General features: G+C 48.6%; 1 protein-coding gene across 6 annotated transcripts in view; it reads right to left on the reverse strand.

The window, feature by feature from the left end:
• Positions 1–12,947, reverse strand: part of GTF2F1 (general transcription factor IIF subunit 1) — a 208,776-nt gene extending 195,829 nt beyond the window's left edge. For 2 of the 6 annotated variants that reach the window (XM_069604407.1, XM_069604406.1), the window contains exons 1-3: positions 10,478–10,510; positions 4,307–4,369; positions 1,570–1,616 (exon numbers count right to left, since the gene is read on the reverse strand). In XM_069604407.1, coding sequence (XP_069460508.1) covers positions 1,570–1,616; positions 4,307–4,369; positions 10,478–10,495 — 128 coding nt within the window. In that variant the 5' untranslated portion in view covers positions 10,496–10,510. The other 4 variants (XM_069604408.1, XM_069604411.1, XM_069604409.1 and 1 more) reach the window with 4 other exon arrangements.
• Positions 12,948–13,494: the final 547 nt, after the last annotated feature.

Raw genomic sequence — 13,494 nt, forward strand, 5'->3', positions numbered from 1 at the left:
TATATAATACTTTTGCCTAGCCTGTTATAATGAATGACTCTGCTGTGGGGGTCCAAAAGTATTTGCTTGCTTACGCATATTTGTGGTCTCTTGTTGTTCTAATAATCTTTTCCTTTTTCCAACTTATATCAGTATTCTAAATGCAACCAGTAAGATATTAATGTCCACAGCACCCTAGCTATTGAAGTCACCTGAGGGTGTAGGTTGCGTCTGTCGGCCATCCCAAAAGGGTCTTTACTGATTTCGAAACTAGGAGTGTACAGTATTGAAGTGTATTTGTGTGTTACTATTATATTGCTCCCTTCTGAAGAGGCTTATTCTAACGGACTGATAAATTAATAATTGTTTATGCAAGAAACCTTGAGTATAAGAGTTTATTTGAATACCTGTCACTGTGAATCTCTGTGTAACTCCACTACAGCTCACATTGACCCATCTTGAGATAAGCCTGGCTGCTCAACACGCTACCAACCTGTGTAGTACAAGCTTATACCAAAGGTTGGGTTCCTATTGCCAGGTGGTCAGGGTTGTTGTGCACCCAAAGGATACTGCATACAATCTTGCCTAACAGTCTTACTCGCCAAGAGAGCGGGTCAAGTGATTTTCATGGACGGCTACTTGAAATGTGTACTCCTTATTACATCTCCCCTCTCAAGGATTCAAATAGTGCGATTAATATGCACCATTTTCTTTTCAAAACCTGTATTAATCATCGGTGGCCTCTAATTGCATTTGACTCTGTAAATAAGCAAATTAGTCCCCAAAATGACCCCTGAAATTGATTTCTATTAGTAGTTGTGTGCAGACATTTTACAGTTAATCTGTGTCCCGCTGCAGCAACTGATACAAAGTAACAATAGATTAAATACTGGAAGTCGTGACATCATTCAACGCCCCATCTAGACGTAAACACAGAGCCACATTGCCTCACTGCACTAAACAGCAAGAAACGAAACTCTCCAGGGTCCCAACATCATCAGTTACAGTGCTTCCCAAATCCCTTCCAGCCCACTCCCAGCACCCATTTGTTTTAATTGAACCCCAGCCATGCCGTATGACAAAATGGGTAGTTATGTGATGTTGTTTGCATTTTTTAAGGCATTGTATAACGTTAAGAATTCTTAAGGGTACTGTAAAACTCATGTGACCTCGATTATTCATAAGCTTCAATATGTACACATATTTCATACGGGAACACAGCCAGGCTAAGTTACCGAAATCCAGCATTCTTTTAACACTGCTTGGATTGCTGGATCAGGGTTTCTCAGTCAGGGACTCGGAGCCCACGCAGAGATGCAATATTAAGCTCGCCCCCACTCATTCCTTGCATGCTTCCCCGATCGTGCGCCAGATCAAGGCAGTCTGGTCTTGGATATTCCACTGCTGCAGTTAAAAAAACAAGCACCTTTGACTCGAACCAACACTGGTCTTTTTGTCACTCTACTCGAGAGGCAACTTCCCTCCCACCAATCCAAGAACAGAAGAGGAAAGTAGATGAGGCCTTGTCACAGATATGTGCGGGTTCTAATCAGAAAAGCATTGAACGGTATGAAAAAGAGGTTAACTCACTTCGGAACTCGGACGACATAATCGGTCACTGACTGGCCACTTGAACCCTAGAAAAACAAAACAGTGACTGTTATTATTAAAAAGTTAATTTGCGGGCAGTGGTGTTAGGCGCTGCGGCTCATACGCCCAAGCCCGCAAGTGCTGCGGTTTCAGTATACTACAGGTCACCAGAGAACATTTTGGTGGTGGGGTACAGCGGGCCGATGTATCCTCTCCTAACAAACTCCTTAGAACACTTAAGATATGCATGGAATGGATAAGCAGCGAGTCTACCATCTCCTCTAGGGCCATTGTGGGACTTAAGCTCGGCCTTGCAGAGCGGGAGCGTGTGCATTGCCACCATTAGCCGGCTACATACTAGAAACTCATAGTCCTTGTGACAAAAGAGCTGAGAATGTCCCACACCAGAACAATCCAAGGGAATTAGCAAGCTCTTTGCGATGGAGGAGTTGTGAACTTTAAATGTCCATCACAAGCAATGGGACAGGTGCAGCAAATTTCCCACTTTCATCAGAGTCAATGGGAGAGGTGGGGTGAATAACCAGCCTTCATCAGTCAGTGGGAGAGGTGGAGTGAATAGCCCCTCTTCATAGAGTCAATGGGAGAGGTGGAGAGAATAGCCCCTCTTCATAGAGTCAATTGGAGAAGTGGAGTGAATAGCCTGCCTTCATCAGTCAGTGGGAGATGTGGAGTAAATATCCCGCCTTCATCAGAGCCAACGGGAGAGGTGGAGTGAATAGTCTGCCTTCAGAGTCAGTGGGAGAGGTGGAGTGAATAGCCTGCCTTCAGAGTCAGTGGGAGAGGTGGAGTGAATAGCCTGCATTCAGAGTCAGTGGGAGAGGTGGAGTGAATAGCCTGCCTTCAGAGTCAGTGGGAGAGGTGAATAGCCTGCCTTCAGAGTCAATAGGAGAGGTGGGGTGAATAGCCTGCCTTCATCAGAGTCAGTGGGAGAGGTGGGGTGAATAACCAGCCTACCATCAGAATGGGAGAAGTGGAGTGAATAGCCTGCCTTCATCACAGTCAATGGGAGAGGTGGGGTGAATAGCCAGCCTTCATCAGAGTGAATGGCAGATGTGGGGTGAATAGAAAGCCTACCATCAGAGTCAATGGGAGAAGTGGAGTGAATAGCTTGCCTTCAGCACAGTCAATGGGAGAGGTGGAGTGAATAGCCTGCCTTCATCAATCAATGGGAGAGGTTCAGAGAATAGCCAGCCTTCATCAGAGTCAGTTGGAGAGGTGGAGTGGATAGCCTGCTTTCTGATTCAATGGGAGAGATGAAGTGAATAGCCTGCCTTCATCAGAGTCAATGGGAGAGGTGGAGTGAATAGCCAGCCTACCATCACAGTCAATGAGAGAGGTGGAGTGAATAGCCCCTCTTCATAGAGTCAATGGAAGAGGTGGGGTGAATAGCCCCTCTTCATAGAGTCAATGGAAGAGGTGGAGAGAATAGCCCCTCTTCATAGAGTCAATTTGAGAAGTGGAGTGAATAGCCTGCCTTCATCAGTCAGTGGGAGATGTGGAGTAAATATCCCGCCTTCATCAGAGCCAACGGGAGAGGTGGAGTGAATAGTCTGCCTTCAGAGTCAGTGGGAGAGGTGGAGTGAATAGCCTGCCTTCAGAGTCAGTGGGAGAGGTGGAGTGAATAGCCTGCCTTCATCAGAGTCAGTGGGAGAGGTGGGGTGCATAGCCTGCCTTCAGAGTCAATAGGAGAGGTGGGGTGAATAGCCTGCCTTCATCAGAGTCAGTGGGAGAGGTGGGGTGAATAGCCTGCCTTCAGAGTCAGTGGGAGAGGTGGAGTGAATAGCCTGCCTTCAGTGGGAGAGGTGGAGTGAATAGCCTGCCTTCATCAGAGTCAGTGGGACAGGTGGAGTGAATAGCCTGCCTTCAGAGTAAATGGGAGAAGTGGAGTGAATAGCCTGCCTTCAGAGTCAGTGGGAGAGGTGGGGTGAATAGCCTGCCTTCAGAGTCAGTGGGAGAGGTGGGGTGAATAGCCTGCCTCCAGAGTCAGTGGGAGAGGTGGGGTGAATAGCCTGCCTCCAGAGTCGATTAGGAGTATAGGGGAGTAGGTGTGTACTATGGGAAATGTTACCACAGAGATCTGAGGCAGGTCACTATTGGGTACCGGAAATTACTAGCGCCTCCGATTTGTATTTGGAGACTATTAATCATACTTTACATAAAAGGATAAAATGCATAGTCTTTGCAGCAAAACAATATAGGCAATAAAGAAAGGCAAATAGTCTTTCATGTAAAGCTTTGGAAGCATCCCACCTGTGCGATTGGACTGCATTGTTGGAAATTGATGGGAGTCATTTAGCTCCTGCTCGTTAACTATGGGAGCCTGATTAGGTGGACCCCCAACAGTTTCCAGGAACCACCTTTGAATCCCCAAGCCAACTGGTGCCATACAAAAATATCTGTGTTTGGGAATGTGGATACAGGAGAGCAAAGGAGACACTTAGGGGACATTCAAGGTCCATTGAAAAACATCATGGTCAAAGAAGTAAGAGTTTGCATCTAAGACTCAAGTAAGATTTGCTGTGTGCTATGTAGTAGCTCCTGGATCGCCAGAGGTAGTTCCTGCCCACCAGGTGATGCACGGCATCCATGCATGACATCCAGGGGATCTTTTCAGCCCCTGCTCATCAAAGTTAAATTGTGATCACTGCTCAACCTCAGGTACATCTGCAAGCGGATGTGGTGGCTAGGGCATGGCAACAAGACATTGTGTACTTACCAGGGCTGTCATGGTTATAAGTAATCCTCTTCCTGCACGATCTGCTATCACTCTTGCTGTGATCTATAGAAAGAAAGAACTGTGAGTACAATGCTGCCCAAAACAGGCAGCCCAGTGAAAGACCGGCTCCCCGGGGGCCAGCAGCCAGGTAAAAGGCCCTCTCCCCCGGGGGCCAGCAGCCAGGTAAAAGGCCCTCTTCCCCGGGGGCCAGCAGCCAGGTAAAAGGTCCTCTTCCCCATAGGCCAGCAGCCAGTTAATAGGCCCTCACTTGGCATTGTGTACCCGGCCACCCTCTGTCATTCGGGCCCAGGTACCTGCTCACCCTGCCACCCTCCTGCACTGCCTCTGGCCACCCTCTGCACTAGGGTTCTGTATCTGTACCCATACAGTCCCCCTCCCACTTTTCATCTGCACTATTAGATATACCTTATCTGACTAACTTTCACCTGCCATTTGCTGGCTGCACTACCATGGTTTTTCGCTCTTATTTATTTAGTGGAATATTTATTTCTGTTTTCTCTCTTCTGCACTTTCCACTCCCGCCCTTCCATGCACTTTCCCCCTTTTCCATGCACTTGCGCTTTCTTAAATGTCACTGGGCCTGGTAAGATCGCCGTTTTCTTTTTTGGTCTCCCTCGTTTCCCCCCCTTATTGCCTGATCGCGCTCTGAAACACTTGTGTATGAGCGCGATATAAATACAATATAATTTAATTTCATCTCTTGTACAAAAAGTGTATAATGAAGAAATGTATGCAAAGAAAAAAAAAATCAGTGTTCAAACTAAAATTAGCTCTACTCCCCACGTTTGACTGCACGAAGGTGCTCTTTTTTCGCTGAATGACACACTCTGGCTCGTGTTCTTAGTACAATAAACTGTCCAAAAACTTGGATCGAGGCTCGTCTGGCCTTCCACGTTAAAAGTCTCTCGTTCGGACCTCCAAGTAATGTTTCAACACAAAGTTCACGTAGGTCTCCCTCTGTCAGGCTCAGACCTCTGCAAGCACAGTTCACATGGGTCCCCCTCAGTCAGGCTCAGACCTCTTCAGAACAAAGTTCAAAAAAACTTGCAAAGGGGCTCCCTTCCCCAAGTTTATTACACTTTGGGTCTCCCTCAGCCGGGCTCAGACTACTTTCGGGTGTTGAAGACTTTCGAATGTTGTGACTTTCTTTACAGACCTCCGCAGGACCACTTCGACTTATAGGTCAAGATTCAACTTCCACTCTCCCCTTCTGCAAGAGGTTATTCTACTTACTTCACTTTATTGTTAGAACCAATGCACCATTCGCAGAGAGTTTTGAGTGTTCTACTTCCTTTCGCTGGACCACTCGGTTACTCAGTATCGCCGATTCCACAGCTGTCTTCTACTTCAAAGTTCATTTACAGGTCTGCCTTTCTTCACGTCTAATCCACACGTGTGCAGCCTTCACTTGCGATATAATGTTGCCACTACAAACTTTTTTTTTTTTTAAACACACACACCGGTCCCTCAGGTGCGTTTATCCATGTGAGGAGAGCTAATTAGTATCAGGTGTATGCACTTGAAGTCAAGTGCCTGCCTACGCCTGACCAGATTACCGGGACATGTCCAGTGCAATGTATGAGAGTTGGTATTGTTCCTCTCAGTCATCCTCTTCCTCGTCCCAGTCTTTGTGTAAAAAAAAGGGTGCGGGGGGAGAGTTGGGAGAATCTTACAAAATAGGATGGGGTAGATGAACAGAAAAAGGGGGTGAATAATGCATATCACCATCGGCTGCCTCACCAACACTCCCCAAAGACGCCTCACCCAGGTGATCCTCACGCACTGGTCCACCCCTAGGGCCTGGAACTGGAGTCGGAGTTAGGTAAGATTTGCACAGAACTGGTAAATCTTCCTTTCCTGGTTCAACCCCAGAACGTTTTGGTTTATTAGTGGAATATTTTTCATTAATAACTCAGTGAGTGGGAACGTTTTTCCACACTCACCTCATCTTTAACTCTTTTTATATGTGTCATTTTTAAGACTATCCATAGTGTCTTTTTAAAGTTATCATGTCTAACAACTTATTGTCAATAAGTGCCTGTTGTTGCTGGGTTGCCCTAGGGGCTCCCCATTTAACTTTCTTGTGCTAACCTTGAGTGAACTACCGTTCCCAGGGGTAGAAAGGATCTTTGGATCCCTTGTACATTTCATTCTGTGAAACCAGCACACCCCACCTTATGTGGAGTGCTGGGCAGTTACAATGTATCCCCTTTTACAATAAAACTAACAATTCTGTTACAGGGACAAGCTTACCTTCAATGGCTGGTGGCAGTGATAGCTTGTATTAATTTGGTGCACCTTTATCGTGGGCTGTGTTCACAGCTGCAGTAAAGGGACCCAAGGGTGTCAATGTTTACCAAAAAGGCCCCCCGTCTTCTTTTTCTGTTATTTTAGTGTTTCTTGTCATTTCTCGTTTCTTCCCCTGACATCCAGGGTGTGAAATTCCTTTGTGTGATTTTTATCTTCGGCAGGAGTGCCCTGGACTCCCCCCCCAGGCTCCAGTCTGTCTGTCTGTGAGAGCAGGAAGCGAGGGCAGAGTCCAAAACTCCCCAGCCTTGTCTAATGCCTTGCCTGAATGGGGACAAATCCCAGTGGGGGGGGGGGGGGGCTGGCTGTCCTGATTGGACAACCAGACCACCCCTTCTTGTAAAATGCAGGGAGAGAATGCAGAGGTTGTGCTGTATACTGCGAACCTGGAAGCTGAAGATATATCGACCACTGCAACTTAAAACGAAGAGGATGACGAAGGAAAAGCAGTGGAAATGATTTCCAGCGACCGGAGAGCCCGCTGTGCAACCAGAGCCTGCTGTAGCCCTTCCTTCTAATCGACCTGGGGACTCCGAAAACGACGACCCAGACCAAGAGCCTGGTGAGACCCACTAGACCCAAGAAGACCTGCATATTGAGCCAGCCCATGCGTTGCTGCGACCTTGCGTTGTTGCAATAACCTAATACCATGGGACCTCAAGCCATTGTGCGATGCACGTTCTTCTGAATTCCGAAACTCGCTGAAAGTTCGTGGGCATCCTGGTGGATCTCCAGAGACACGAATCGAGTCAGAAAACTCCCCTTACAAGAGTGCTGGACCTTTAAAACAACGAGAATTCAACCGCGATTTTCTGTCTTCTTCTGTGCTCCTTGAAAAGGCGCCAAATCCGCAGAACCGCATTCAGCCGTGAGGGAAACCTTGCCTCGAGCCTTCTTCATCGATCCCTGCTGCAAAGTCCCTTCTGAGACCCTGAAGTTCTCCTGCTGCAGAATCTTCAAAGCTGAGGTACTGTGTTGGCTTGCGTATGTACTTACCTTAAGCCGGTTAGGATTTCTGTGTAGCTATCTGGTGTTTTCTGTGATTGGGAGGTCCCTCGACCAGTACACCTAGTCCCACTGCTAGAATCCTGCTAGGGTGTCTTCTGCGAAGCTCCTGGACCTTCTTCTAACTCTAAAATGAAGTAATTACCTGTTTGCTCAGTTTTCCTAAGGAACTCTGACTTTTGCTACTAAAGAACCTATTCTGCCACTGCCTGTTGGTCACTAGTCCTAGTGACCCCCTCGTCTGCCACTGAGAACACTCATGCTCCAAGAATAAGGGAAAGACCGTCAAGGGATTGGGACTTCTGCCTAGAAATGAAAATGTTTTAAAAGTTACTTACTTGTAAAGAGTTGGTTGGTAACTGTAATTCTAAGAGTGAACAGTTACAAAGGTCGTTACTGATCTTGAATGTGTGAGGCACTATTCTTAAAAGTATGGTTAACTTATTTTCTTCCTTAGCCACTGTTTTGCCAGTCTAATAGAAAGTAGATGTGGAGGTATTTTACTCTCCTGTGACTGGGTTGTGCCTTTTACCAAAAGTAAAGTGGTGGTATCACCAGATTAGTCCTTTGAGGATAATTGTACGAGTGTCCCCCAACTGGGTCTTGCTTCCCCTGACTTGCTGCTAGCCTGTCCATAATAAGTCTGCCATAGGTTGTTGCCTACCTAGAATAACTATTCAGTAAAGTGTAACATTGGGTTTTACTTTCCCCCTTCATTGTGAGGTTAAACGAAGTATGTGGGTTTTACTTACCTTGTGTTAGCTGTGTGTCATCCAAAATTTCAAAAGCACCTGTAATTGTATATTACATCTGTAGGTTTTACTCGCCTAGTATAACTATGTTATCCCAAAAGTAGTTATAGGTTCTTATTGCACCCAGAATAAGTGTCTCACTATTCATCAAAAGTATATTGTCCAGTTGACTGATTATTAATAATAATTTAGCATTTATATAGCGCTACGAACCCTCAGGTATCTGAGCGCTGCTGTTACACTTCAGGTTTCCCCGCGGGCCTCCTTGCAGAATACGACTTCTTTACAAGCTCCTCTTTGGACCAGATACAGGCTGCCATGGCGCCTGTACAAACTACGACGGATTCCGGGTCAGCTGACACGTCTTGTACGTGGAAGACGTATGGCAAGACACGCCCCCTTACGACTATAAAACCACTGTCTTTCCAGGGGCTTGCTGCTGCTAATTAGTGTTACAAGCTACACGCGGTTATGTCCGTTACTTCTTTGTGTCTTCCCACATGACTCCTCATCTGAACTCCTGGTTTTGACCCTTGCCTGATTATTGGATTGGCTTGTCTCCTCCTTTATTCCTGTTTTATGCTTGTCTGGTTTTTTGACTCGGAACGTTACTGGATCCGGCTCCCTTCTGTCTTTTGCGGTACTTCATTCCAGGTTGCCGCTTCCGCATACGGAACCAAAGCAGAGAACTTGCTGTCAACTATCCAGAACTTTTCTACACCTACTCTGGATAGACGTGTGCTCAGGTACATACATAATTGGCAATCCCATCTCTGCTACTATTTCTCTCCACGACTTGTTTGGATATTTGTCTCCTGTTGGATTCTGGGACATTGAATGACTATCCTGTGAACTTAGCTTCAAGTGCATATAAACGCTCTTCTCAAACTGCACCAATCCGGCACTAGTGCGACCATCGTGCCGTCCGGGGCTACTTCCCTATACTAACATTCCTGTTTGTTATTTTCTCCTTTCGTTGTCTTCTGTTTCCTGGATTCCTTTCCTCAAAATATCCTTATTCAGGTCAGTTGTTACCAATTCGATATATAAGTTGGAACTGATACTTTAAAGGCTCTTTAGACCATTCCCACTCATTTTGTGTTATATTCCTTGTAGATCCACCCCGGGAAAGTTTCCCATTTAATTCAACTGTTCTGATTACTTGCCTTAATTTCAACACTGTCTAATATCTTTGTATTCCTTTGCAGCATTGGTATTGGCGGTGTGTGTTCTCCCCGCTCTTTTATTGAATTGACACCTCTGTCTGTCCCAACTGAAACAACAGAGAGGTACATTGTAGAAAAGAGCCCCTCTTTGAGGAAGCCTGAGTCTTGTACTCAGGGGAGCTGGGATGGAAGGCTGAATATCGATTCTTGTACCACCATCATCTCCTCCGCATCTTCGGCCTATTTCGGAGTGGTGAGTAACAGCTGCTTAGTATTACCCACAGTGTGTGGTGCTCATTTATCGACCTCGGAAGGATGAAAGGCTGAGATTGTTCTTGCGTCAGCAGGCTCGGGAGAGATGCCAAAGCGAGCGTTCTACTAGCTGTGCTATCGGACCAGCTCTAATTAAGTGATTAAGCGATTTGTGCTGAGAATCATTATACAACTGGAAACCCACACAAGCACTTCTCCGCACAGCAATCCACACATACTTCACTACACTGCAACAACACATAATCTGTATCAACAGCACATGGGAACTCTCACTGATCCGATAACCACAGAAGCTCAGCGAACAGTGAAAACCAAACTGAAGCTGCCAACAGGACATCATAGCTCTTACTACCCTGCTACACCCTACTAACCCCCATCCCGCCTCTTTCAGATCCGCCAGAACGCCTGGGGACCACTACCGGTGGTGACGGTGCGCGGTACAAATACCTTTACCATAACATATGTCTTATAGCGTCTGTATTTTCTCGAGTCCTATGTTGTACCACTATACGCACAGCACTTGCCCATTCTGAATATACCAATGCTTATTAGGAAGGTTGATCTACTTGCTCACACCCTCCCTGCTTTGAAGTGCTTGTTAAAGTATATAGGCACTATATAAATGACCAATAAATAAGAACTCTCACAGATTCCAGCTGTCTCATATCCACCACCTTCTCCAGATATCTTCTAGAGTCCAGCTCTCTCACCCACCACCTTCTCCAGATATCTTCTAGCGTGCAGCTCTCTCACCCACCACCTTCTCCAGATATCTTCTAGAGTGCAGCTCCTCACCCACCACCTTCTCCAGATATCTTCTAGAGTGCAGCTGTCTCACCCAACACCTTCTCCAGATATCTTCTAGAGTGCAGCTCCTCACCCACCACCTTCTCCAGATATCTTCTATCGTGCAGCTCTCACCCACCACCTTCTCCAGATATCTTCTAGAGTGCAGCTCTCTCACCCACCACCTTCTCCAGATATCTTCTAGAGTGCAGCTCCTCACCCACCACCTTCTCCAGATATCTTCTAGAGTGCAGCTCTCACCCACCACCTTCTCCAGATATCTTCTAGAGTGCAGCTCTCTCACCCACCACCTTCTCCAGATATCTTCTAGAGTGCAGCTCCTCACCCACCACCTTCTCCAGATATCTTCTAGAGTGCAGCTCTCTCACCCACCACCTTCTCCAGATATATTCTAGAGTGCAGCTCTCTCACCCACCACCTTCTCCAGATATCTTCTAGAGTGCAGCTCCTCACCCACCACCTTCTCCAGATATCTTCTAGAGTGCAGCTCTCTCGCCCACCACCTTCTCCAGATATCTTCTAGAGTGCTCTAGAGTGCAGCTCTCTCGCCCACCACCTTCTCCAGATATCTTCTAGAGTGCAGCTCCTCACCCACCACCTTCTCCAGATATCTTCTAGAGTGCAGCTCCTCGCCCACCACCTTCTCCAGATATCTTCTAGAGTGCAGCTCCTCGCCCACCACCTTCTCCAGATATCTTCTAGAGTGCAGCTCCTCACCCACCACCTTCTCCAGATATCTTCTAGAGTGCAGCTCCTCACCCACCACCTTCTCCAGATATCTTCTAGAGTGCAGCTCCTCACCCACCACCTTCTCCAGATATCTTCTAGAGTGCAGCTCTCTCACCCACCACCTTCTCCAGATATCTTCTAGAGTGCAGCTCTCTCACCCACCACCTTCTCCAGATATCTTCTAGAGTGCAGCTCCTCACCCACCACCTTCTCCAGATATCTTCTAGAGTGCAGCTCCTCGCCCACCACCTTCTCCAGATATCTTCTAGAGTGCAGCTCCTCACCCACCACCTTCTCCAGATATCTTCTAGAGTGCAGCTCCTCACCCACCACCTTCTCCAGATATCTTCTAGAGTGCAGCTCTCTCACCCACCACCTTCTCCAGATATCTTCTAGAGTGCAGCTCCTCACCCACCACCTTCTCCAGATATCTTGTAGAGTGCAGCTCCCATACCCACCACATACCTGCCTAACCTGCGGGTTTGGCCAGGAGACTCCAGGTGTTTACGCTCTTCGCGGGGTCTCTAGGGACGAGCTGTGATAGTTCTAAAGTAAAGGCTTTCTAAAGTAAAGTAAGCTGAGACCGCCATGGTGTGGGTAGAATAGTAAAGAAAAGATACCAAGAAATAGCCCTTCTTTTAACATAGAAGAAACGTGTTTTGTGTAGCAGACAGGTGTCATTAGTAGGTCTGTGAAGCGCATAGAGGATGTTTTTCCTGTTATAAAGCACTCTAACATAATGATTGAAAGTAATGTATATGGGTGGAAGTCCCTCTCAAGTTAAAGAGGATGGCAGGCAGGCAGGCAGGATGGCAGGCAGGCAGGCAGGATGGCAGGCAGGCAGGCAGGATGGCAGGCAGGCAGGCAGGATGGCAGGCAGGCAGGCAGGCAGGATGGCAGGCAGGCAGGATGGCAGGCAGGCAGGCAGGATGTCTCCAGATGGCAGGCGTGTTTTGAGGGCACAGGTTCATTTGCGGGAGCTGTGTATGGAACTGGGGCCAGTCATTGAGTGCAAGAGGCAGCTGCGCGCTGCTTAGATCGGGGAACACAGCACATGCACTGCACTCTAGCGGCAAAGCACACGCTGCTGCTGCTGCAAGAGGGTGTCTAGAGGCAGCCACCAGAACCGAGCGCCCCCTGCTGCCACGTGGCGGGGCCTGCACCTGGGGGGAGGGGGAGGGTCTGGCAGCTCTGATCTGCCCCCCTCCCCGCCGGATCTCCCAGGGGCTTCAGCCACCCCTCCCCTCCCCTCCAGCCTGCACTGGGCTCTGATCCGGGCTGGTGATGCCGGCGCTGCCCCCCCCCCGGTGGGGGTGGGCCCCTGGCTGGGGGGCTCTCAGTGCCCCCCACTGTCCGGTGACAAGCAGCACCCGGTGAGCTGGGGGAGGAGCGGGGGTGGGTGCAGGGGGGGTGGCGCCTCATTTCTCACCTCTTAGAGCGCCCCCTCCGGTTCACAGGCGGTTGCACTGGCTGCTTCTCTCAGCACTTCCGCCCCGTCCTCTTGCGGGTGTAATAGACACAAACAAAGGACCAGCGGGTTACCTGCTGCAGTCCTGAACTAGAGCGCCAACATTCCACCGGAAACTATGTTCCCAAACGCCATGTTGCTGGAGTCACTGTCTAGGGCAGGATACGGCTGCCCGGGCGCCATGTTGGTGGGGTCGTTTCTAGGGCAGGATACGGCTGCCCGGGCGCCATGTTGGTGGGGTCGTTTCTAGGGCAGGATACGGCTGCCCGGGCGCCATGTTGGTGGGGTCGTTTCTAGGGCAGGATACGGCTGCCCGGGCGCCATGTTGGTGGGGTCGTTTCTAGGGCAGGATACGGCTGCCCGGGCGCCATGTTGGTGGAGTCACTTTCTATGGCAGGATGCGGCTGCCCGGGCGCCATGTTGGTGGGGTCACTTTCTATGGCAGGATGCGGCTGCCCGGGCGCCATGTTGCTAGAGTCACTTTCGCGTCATGTTGGTGGAGGCTAGGGCATGGCGTCCATCCACGCATGCCCACTGGCGCCCGGGCGCCTTTGGCTCTGTCTCGTGTATGCATGGTCCTTGCGTGACCGGCGCCTAGAGTTCTCGGGGAACTGACAAAGCGCTAGAAGGACTCCCCTCACTCAGTCTCATGATGTGCCA

This window comes from Ambystoma mexicanum, chromosome 3q, assembly GCF_040938575.1.
Source record: "Ambystoma mexicanum isolate Mex_15411 chromosome 3q, UKY_AmexF1_1, whole genome shotgun sequence".
In the NCBI taxonomy this organism is placed as follows: Eukaryota; Metazoa; Chordata; class Amphibia; order Caudata; family Ambystomatidae; genus Ambystoma; species Ambystoma mexicanum.